Source organism: Chrysochloris asiatica, unplaced genomic scaffold (assembly GCF_000296735.1).
Source record: "Chrysochloris asiatica unplaced genomic scaffold, ChrAsi1.0 scaffold00099, whole genome shotgun sequence".
In the NCBI taxonomy this organism is placed as follows: Eukaryota; Metazoa; Chordata; class Mammalia; order Afrosoricida; family Chrysochloridae; genus Chrysochloris; species Chrysochloris asiatica.
Window position 1 is genome coordinate 7194303 of NW_006408617.1, and position 10197 is coordinate 7204499.

General features: G+C 34.2%; 1 protein-coding gene across 1 annotated transcript in view; it reads right to left on the reverse strand.

Annotated features, from left to right (window-relative positions):
- SCN7A (sodium channel, voltage-gated, type VII, alpha subunit) overlaps positions 1-10197 on the reverse strand; it is a 90111-nt gene that overhangs the window by 20675 nt on the left and 59239 nt on the right. The window contains exons 18-22 of the mRNA XM_006867034.1: positions 7980-8087; positions 3833-4111; positions 2843-2896; positions 2279-2416; positions 1160-1162 (exon numbers count right to left, since the gene is read on the reverse strand). Coding sequence (XP_006867096.1) covers positions 1160-1162; positions 2279-2416; positions 2843-2896; positions 3833-4111; positions 7980-8087 — 582 coding nt within the window. The remainder of the gene's footprint in view (positions 1-1159; positions 1163-2278; positions 2417-2842; positions 2897-3832; positions 4112-7979; positions 8088-10197) is intronic.

Here is a 10197-nt window from a genome sequence, read left to right on the forward strand (position 1 = left end):
TGTCTTCCAAATTTCTTGGCATAGATGAGTGACAGCCTCCAATGCTGCATCAGTTTGTTGAAAGATATCAATTTGTATTCCATCAATTACCAGAGGCTTGTTATTTGCCAATGCCTTCAATGCACCTTGGACTTTTTCTTCATTATCATTGGCTCTTGATCATATGCTACCTCTTAAAAAGGTTGAACACTCACATTTCTTTTGGTAGGTGATTGTGTATTCCTTCTCTCTTCTTTTCATGCTTTCTGCATCTTTCAATATTTTGTCCATAGAATCCTTCAAGACTGTAAGTAGAGGCTTGAACTTGTTCTTCAGTTCCTTCAGCTTGAGAAATGCTGAACATATTCTTCCCTTTTGATTTTCTAACTACAGGTCTTGCACTTTTTTTTTTTTTTAAAAATAATATTGTCTTCTTGAAATTCCCTTTGAAATTTTCTATTCAGCTCTTTTATCTCCTCAGATCTTCTATTTGCTTCAGCATTTCTATGCTGGAGAGCAAGTTTCATAGTCTCTTGTGACATCCATTTTGGTCTTTTCCTTCCTTGTCTTTGTAATGACCTTTTGCTTTCTTCCTGTACGATGTTCTTGATGTCATCTACAACTCTTCTGGTCTTTGGTGTTTAATGTTGAATGCATCAAATCCTTTCTTCAGATGATCTCTACAGTCAGGTGGGATATGTTCAAGATAATATTTTGGCTCTCTTGTTTTAACTGTCTTCAGCTTCAGTCTGAACTTCCATATGAGCAACTGATGGTCTGAAAAATACCTGTACTGCCTCTTTGCAGCACCTTTTAAATTGTAATCATATTTGTATTTCGAATCCTAATTTAAGGATCCCTGGCAGCATAGCAGGTTAAGTGTTAGGCTGCTAACACTTCAACTGTTCAAACCCATCAGCCACTCGGAGGGAGAAAGCTGAGGCTGTCTGCTCTTATAAAAGTTCCCAGCTGTGGAAGCCCTATGAAGCAGTTCTATTCTGTCCAGTAGAACCACTAGAAGTCAGAATCAACTCCACAGCACAGGGTTAATGATTATTTCAGTATTTTATGCAAATATGTAAAGTGACTAGAAAGCAAATATTATGTTTTGTTAGTCTAGTAATTAGGAATTGTTATTGCTTACGTTAGGGCCTCTTCACTTAAATCTGAAAAGGGTAACCAACTTGAAGCCAAGAAGCATATTCTAGAATTGGGCTGAAGTCCTTCGAAAACTGAAGCATCCAAACTAAAGCATATATAATCAATAATCTCTCTACTCCTGCCTGCTTAGTGGGGACTAAGGGTGACTTTGCAAATGGCTAAAGTTGGATGACAATGGGTGAAGATGAAATTTAAAAATTAAATTGTTCTTTTTTTGTTGTTTAAGGCTTTACTACACCTAATATAAAGTAAGCAAGATTCTATGGTTGAAACTAAGTAGACTCAGATGTCTTCTGTAGTCTTTGCATTTGTGAAACTTTGCAGGAAATTTTGGAGACAGCATCAACTATGGGTTGTGCAATTCTGCCTGTAGGTTCTGTCCTATTAATTTCAAGCTTACTATTTATGTCACCAATTTAGATTTATGATTCACTCTCCTTCTAGGGGTAGTGATGGTGTGGCACTGTAGGATAAACATTGGACTGCTAACTGCAAGGTCAGCAGTTCAAACCCCACTAGTCATTCCTTGGAAACCCCTATACAGGATTGCTGTGAGGTGGAATTAACTTGATGGTACTTCACAGCAATAACTACTTCTAGAAGACGGAACGGATACACCTTCCTGAGATGCCCATGGAGGCTTTAAACATATCAGAAATAAAAATAAATAAATAAATAAAATGTGTTTTTTTTTTTTTAAGTTCTTCAAGTACTTGTGCACATTCATAATAATATTACTTATTCAGTTTTAGCACATCATTATTTACAATATAGATATACACAGAAAACCTTATAATTTTAAACTATCAAACTTGTATATATTTTAAGTACAGAAAAAAATTACAAGTTGAACATTTTAAAAATGTGAGCAGGAACATCTAATTAATAATCGTGTTTCTTTCACTGTGGGAAAATGCACTAGTCTACAAGTCAGTTTGAACTGTAAGATCTGTGGTTCAAATTGACTAATTGCTCCTTAGAAACCCTATGCAGGGTAGATATAAGTTGGAACAGACTTGAAGGCACTTAACAACAACAAACAACAATGTGATTATGATGTTTTTATAAATATGAATGATTTTGAATATAAATATGAATGATTTTGAATATAAATATGAATGATTTTGAAACTACTTACCTTTATTTTATGTTTGTTGAAATTAGCAACGATAGCGCCAATCAGCATACTTAGAGGAAGAAATAATCCAAATATAACAAAGTTGATAAAATAGCAATACATATAGACGCTGTTTTCAAAATTAGGCTGAACGTTTATCTAAAAGTTAATTAAAAGAATAAGCAAGATATTGATATCAATTTTTTAAAATATAGATTTGTAAAATTATTCATGACAACAAAGTCCAACAAAGCTACTTGAAGTAACACTTCTCCAGTTTTGCTGAATGAAAGAGTATCATTGCTTTATTTATCTGGATTTAAAAGTTTATAGCACTGGGTAAATCATTAAAAATTCTTACAAAGTCTGGCAATCTTCCAAATGAACCTATGGTCCCACAACCATTGCATGTAATTTTGAAAATATTTCATTGTTCATAAATACTTAAGTAGTCTGACATATATTTCATTTCCATCTAGTACAATTATTTACTTTTTGCCATGTTAAATACTTAATTAGTGCTTGAACTACAAAAATGACTTTATATGACTCATGACAATGACTCTTAGATGATAATGTACTTACAGCAACTGAATCCACTGCTGAATTCATAATAGTGATCCATCCATTAAATGTTGCCTGTAGAAAAGACATGCTTTAATGCTTATGAGAATCTTAAGATTCATGTCATGACAAAACAAAACAAAACAAAAACCCACACACAAAACAACTTACATTACTCATAGCACTATATATACAGTTCATTAGTAAGGCTTGTCACACTTCAATATGCATGTGTAACTGAGATAATTTTGACATTTCTATTATTATATTTATGCAGTTTTTTTAAACAACTATTTTAAATAATTAAGTTACTTGTTATAAATCATTTAAATTATTTTGGGATAATATTAATGGGAAGATAGTTAAATAAATAAGGACATACTCCCCAAGTGTCACAGTTATTTATAACTTCTACACCTGCGATTTTCTATTGGAGTGGTAAGTTGGAAATGTCTCCTGCTTCATCTTTGCTGGATGAGGGAGTGGCCATTTTTCAAAGCACTTTATAGAAAAACAAACAAACAAAAAATGCTAATGACCTGAAATGGACTAAATAATTGTAAACTATCTGGTAGCGTAGTGATTACGAGTCGGGCTGCCAACCTCAAGGTCAGCAGTTCGAAACTACTAGCGGCTCTGTGGGAGAAAGATGAGGATGTTCTGCTCCCACAAAGATTTACACCCTTGGAAACCCTGTGCAGGGTCACTGTGAGTTAGAACCGACTCCATGGTACTAACAGCAACAACATTACTTGATCAGTAGTGGAGGCCATAGTTTGCACCAGAACTTACCATTTTCTAAACTCAACTCCACTTCATTTTCCTGACAGGGCAGGGTCTATATGTCACTTTTGTTTCCCTAAATGATCCACATAATATTTATTTGCTAATTAGTATTTGCTAAAATATTTTATAATCAAATATGTCAAGCATCCATATTTTATCCATTACACTTACCTAAGAACGTGGATGAACATAAATTTATTTTTAAAAAATCAAAAGATTACTTACTACTTGAAGCAGTGAAAGGAAACCATTTCCAGCATTATCAAAATTCAGTTCTGCATTCTCCCAAGGCATGGATTCATTAAACACAAGGCTTTCACATTGACTCTTATTCATGACTTCAGATATAGGAAACCTTTCTCCACTTGTTGGGTCAATGCATTCATAGAATTTGCCAGCAAATAAGTGTATGCCCAGGATGCTAAAAGCCAGCCAGATCATAAGGCAGACCAGAAACACATTCGCAGTAGGTAAAGTTGTTTTTATTAAAGCTCTTACAACCACCTGGCATATAAAAAATGAGCATGTAAGTTTTAGATAAGAAATGTGAAACTATTTTCACATCTGATTGACTGAAAATACTTTTAATGTGACTTACTGAAGCAAGAGATGGCTCTCTCTAAACACTGAATAGCCCACACTCTGGTATTTAAATAATCAAAATAGAAATGCAATTTAGATGAAAAATATACGTTAAAATGCAGATACTGTAGATCTTTGTACTAAAAAGTTCATTAAATGTAACAGAGCTGACTAGCATAAATACTAGAGATAATTATTTCGCTGATTTGACACATATTTATCCTATACTGTGCAGGAATAGGCACGATCATTAAACCTGTGTATATATATGTGATTATCTAGAGAATATATGAAATGGAAGAGAATGGGTCTAGAATTCAGTGAGGCAGATTCAAACTTAGGAAACATGAGTATGCAAAGGAGGCAATGAAGGAGTGGTGAAGAAATGAGGAAAGCTAAGAGATTGTATGTAAATGAAGTCAAGGGAGGAGATTGTTTGAAGAAATATTGACTAGGCAACTGTGCTTGCAAAATCTCTATCCTCTTCACTGAACTGTTTTATGTCACTGAAGAATCACTCCAGAATGGAAAGTCTAGGAAATGACCCAACACCTAAACTTGAATAACAGCAATAATGTGTGTATATCATCACTGTGGCCATTTACTCTTTAATAAAATCCCTTTAATCTTTAATATTATGCAAATCAGAATTTTAGTATCACTCCACTAACACTGCTATGGAGTCTTCATGTGGCACAGTAGGATAAGCATTGGACTGTTAACTGACAGGTTGGTGGTTCAAACCCACCAACTGCTCCACAGAAACCCTGTACAGGGTTGCTATGAGTCAGAACCAACTCAAAGGCACTTACCCACCATCAACAACACTGCTATGACAAAAGTAAATCCATTACTAAATCCAATAGACTATTTAGAATCTTCACTATTTCTTTATCATTCTCTAGACATATATACTTTGACTCTTATCTCCACCACCTCACTGTCTTTTCTCTTTTGTTCCTTTCCAATAATGTCTTCCTCCAATTCCTTGCTAGATTCTTCTTTTTTACCTGTACTTTCTTATTTATATTCCTTGGTTCTAATTTTAACTTCAAATTTTGCTTTTAATAACACCTTATATTATTTTTAGAACTAGATCTCAGATCCTTTTTTGATATTCTAGATATATTTGAGAGGTCCACTGATACTTCTATTGAAAAAGAATTCTAAACTTTTTAGAAAACACTCATATATAAGAATAAAAATAATTGCTAAAAGAGACACAAATATTTTAGTAGTGAAGAACACCCAAGACATGAAGTTTATAAAATGCATAAACATTAATTTTGTGTTCCTATAGCTTTAACAAATACCCCTTGTGTTATGACTTCAAAGTTAGTTAACTACAGACCTTTCCTAATTTGAGATGATGCTTCAGATCTGGTACTACCATTGACCTAACCATGATAACTATTGACCTGACCTTGATCTAACCATGGCTGCTATTTCATTGCCTTTCTAATAAATGGATGGCCTCAAATGGTACAATCCTTAATTTCTGACAGAGGCAAATTTCTTCCTGCTTGTTGTTAAATTGAGACCAAAAAACTTGCAGGTCTTTGTATCTATTGCCGCCTGTATATCTAAACTTGTTAGGGTAAATAACAATAAAGACAATAAAAAACAAAACAAACAAAAAACACAATAAACAGCAGTTATTTTAGTTACAATCACTTACCTAATTTGTTGACTTTTTGTTTTTGTTTGATTCAATAGCTTATCTATAGTTTATAGCCCTAGAGTCACATATCAAATTTTCCTATCACTAAATTGCATCTGTGTTGAACAATTAACTTTTATCATTTTAACTAAAAATTACAGTTTTCTTCAACCACCTTCTCCTTTACAGCTAGCTATCCTACACCTTATTTCTGACTGGTGTGGTGCTGTAAGATAAAACTAGACTGAAAGGTTAGTTTGAATCATAAGGTCAACGATTCAAACTCACCAGACACTCCTCAGAAACCCTAAACAAGGTTACTTTGGGACGGAATAGAATTGATGACATTTAACAACAACATCTTGTTTCAGTTTAAAACCACAGGGGATTATCACCACCTTGTGAATCTCCATGATGTGATTTTAAATTATTTAGAATTTTGTTTGTTGTTGTTGTTATGTGCCATGGAGTCGATTCCGACTCATAGCGATCCTGTAAGACCCTATACAGGGTTTCCGAGGCTGTAAATCTTTACGGGAGCAGAAAGCCTCATCTTTCTCCGGCGGAAAAGCTGGTAATTTCGAACTGCTGAACCTGAGGTTTGCAGCCTGATTCGTAACCACTACGCTACCAGAGCTCTTTAGGATTTTGTTTGGATTTATAATAATTACTAAAATTTTGACACAAAGCAAGTATCTACCTAGCTACATATTTTTAACCAAGCGCAAAGATTTTATTCACGTGGTATCTTAATGGCAGTTTAAAAATATAAATATAGGCTAACCATAAATCAATTTTTATATTAGATCCTACAATCACATTGAATGTGATATTGAGTAATGTTAATCTAATAGGCATACATATTAATGTTAAGCAAAATACCAGAAAACACAAAGGAATGATTTTAAAATAAAGTATAATTACATATTTTCTGTCATTTCTGTACATAATTGATCACTGTAAATATTTATACTACATGTGATAGTTACAGACTCTATTTTTTCTGTTAGATTGAACTATATGGAGTTTTCATTGTAGGCCCAAGATTGTTCATTTCCCAGACATTATTCTTAAGAGGCTCTGAGGTGAGATGAAGGGGAGAGGATGGGTAAATAATTCATAATTGTGACATATGAATTTTTAAAAAAATTAAGCAAATTCATTTCAAAATTCAAACTTGCAGCTATCTGTTCACTCAGTAAATAACTGCTTAGTGTCTACAATAACCTTATAATTTACAAGGAGCTTTGGTGTGGCGCTGTGGGATAAGCTACTAGACTGCTAACCACAAGGTTGGAGGTTCAAACCTAGCAGCTCCTCCTCAGAAACGCTATACAGGGTCACTATGAAGCTGAACCAACTCAAAGGGACTTCAAAAATCTAATTTATAAATGCTAGGTATCGAATACAAGTTTCTTTTTCTGACAGTTGTATTTTTGAAATCAAGACAATTTTGTTGATATCCATACATATCCTTATGGTGGGTTTTTTGGACTGTATTTGCTCTCTCAACTGTTTGTTTGTTTATGTCTATCATTGTTGTTGTTGAGTGCCATCGAGTCAGTTCTGACTCATAACAACCCTGAATAGGGCTTCTGAGGCTTTGTAAATCTCTGTGGGAGCAAAAACCCTCATCTTTCTTCAGCGAAGAGGCTTTTGAATCGAACCACAACCTTGTGGTTCCAAGTCCAGTGCTGATCATATGGCGCCACTATACTCGCTTATCCATATTAGTTTTCATATATTATGAACAATAGAGACTTAAAGTATTAATGTTGTTGTTGTTATTAAGTACCATGGAGTCTATTCCAACTCATAGTGACCCTGTACAGGGTTTCCAAGGCTGTAAATCTTTACAGGAGCAGAACGCCTCATTTTTCTCCTGCAGAACGGTTGGCAGTTTCGAACTACCGACCTTAAGGTTAGCAGCCCGATTCGTAACCACTACACTACCAGAGCTCCTTTATAAGTGTGATTAAAACACTTCTTTTTATTTTTAAACAGTAGAATATGAGTTTTTTGTTGAATTAAATTTTTTAAGATAAAAATTACAAGACTAAGTTTGTTAATTTGTATGAATTTAGTTATCTAAATTAAAAATCTAGCTTATTGTAGGAATATTTCTCTTACCTTCATTCTTTCAAATTGAGATAGAACTCTCAGTGCCCGAAGGAATTTAATAGAGGCAAGTGGTTTTAGATTTTCTCGAGATTTGCCTATTAAACTAAGACAAAAGACCTACATGAAAAAAAGAACAGAATTTAGTTTTAATTTTAACAAAAATATGTTACAAATTGTATTTTTATTAAAAAAGATAAACAGAGCTTATCAAGAAATCTGCTAAGGATCTTAACATATATATTTAAAACATTTTAAAAAAGGCATAGAACAATGAAAGAAAATAATTTTGTGCTAAAATCACTTATGAAAAAAGATAAAACAAAAATATTTGCTGGTAATAAGGAACATAGGCTATTGAGATAATTTGCATAATTTGCTCTCATGAGAAACCTGCATTAGGTTTCTGAGGAGCGGCTTTATAGGACTATTCTTATAATCCTTACACGGAGTCCTAGTGTGGGGCTGTGGGATAAAGCACTGGACCTCAGAGTTTGAACTACAAGGTCAGTGGTTCAAACTCACCAGCTGCACCTTGGAAGCCCTGTACAGGGTCATTATGAGTCGGAACCAACTCGATTGCATTTAACAATAATAACAGTATTCTTTATAATCAATTATTAGTATCTACATCCATTTTTATTTTGAAAAGGATTCATAATCATTGGAAAGTATCATGATTATCTGCAATACAGTAACAGCATGCAATGCATTCACTGAAACAAAATCTGGAATACATTTACTTATGCATCTTTTTTTTTAAGGAGCTCTGGTAGCATAGTGGTTACGAATTGGGCTGCAAGCTGCAAGGTCAGCAGTTTGAAACTACCAGCTGTTCCACACCACACGAGAAAGATGAGGCTTTCTGCTCCTGTAAAGATTCACAGTCTTGGAAACCCTGTACAGGGCCACTATGAGTCAGAACCGACTCCACAGCACATAACAACAACAACAACAATGGATCTTTTACAAAGATGGCTAACCAAACAAAAATGGGATTTCAGAGGTCAGGCATCAAGAAAAGTATACATAAATTATAAGCAGAAATCAGAAAATGTATAGTCAGATACCAAAGTAGTTTTAAAAGTCAACATAAACGCATATAAGGAATCAAGGTTAATCTAAGTTTATAGAGATTTTAACAGGGTGGTAGAAATAGGGTCCTGCTAACTACAAGGTTGGCAGTTCAAACCCACCTGTCATCCCTCGAAAACTATGAGTTGGAACCAACTTGATGTCACTTAACAACGCAAGAGTTACAATTAACTTTCTTTTATTTTCATAGTTTTCCCCTATTTTCAAGTTAAATTAGATGGAAATTTTGTTCTTTTTTACCTTATACTCAAGAGATGGTCCTGAAGCAGACTTTGAAATAAGAGTGCCATTAATGTCAGCATGGAGGGATGTCAAAAAATGAAAGCAATGACTGAAAACTGTAAAGTCGGCTGTATTGATAATGTGGTTTGGCTGGTATACAAGGTGAATTTTTAAAAATAAACTTAAAAGATAGGGACCAGAAGTTGTAAATCATTGATCTCATATATGGATTGAGGAGACTCAATTGCTGACAAGGTTGTTTGTAGAATTACTTTTGTTAAATGTTGTCTTATCACTTTCCACTCATAGCAACCCTGTATAGGATTTGGGAGGAGTGGCAGGTGAGTTTGAACTGCCGACCTTGCGATCAGTGCTTTATCCTACAGCACCATGCCAGGACTCTACTTGTAGGCTAAGAAGCCATTTGGTATTCTCCTAGAATTACTGAGTACTCAATATATAATGGGAATTTTTCTAGGCACTGTAGGCAAAAAAGGGAACCAAATATAAAATTTCTATTTTCATTGTGTTTATGTTTTACTAGGGGAAGACAGACAATAAGAAAAAGAAAATGAATGCTATCTAACATTAGTTATTATGAAAAGAAATGAAGAAAGGGAAAGAATACTGTAGTGGTTATAGTTTTAAAGCAAGTAATGAGGGAAGGTCTGAGGTCAAAAGTGTCATTTAAGCAAAGGCATGAAGGTTCCAGGTGGAGGGAAGAGTAAGCAGAAAGACAGTATAATGAAAGTAATCTTGGTATTTTTGAGGATTGGCAAGGAGCTCTGGTAGCATAGTATTTATAAGTTGGGCTGCTAACCTCAAGGTTAGCAGTTCAAATCTACCAGCCAATTTGTAGGAGAAAATGAGGCTTTCTGCTTCCATAAAGATTTACAGCCTCAGAAACTCTTTA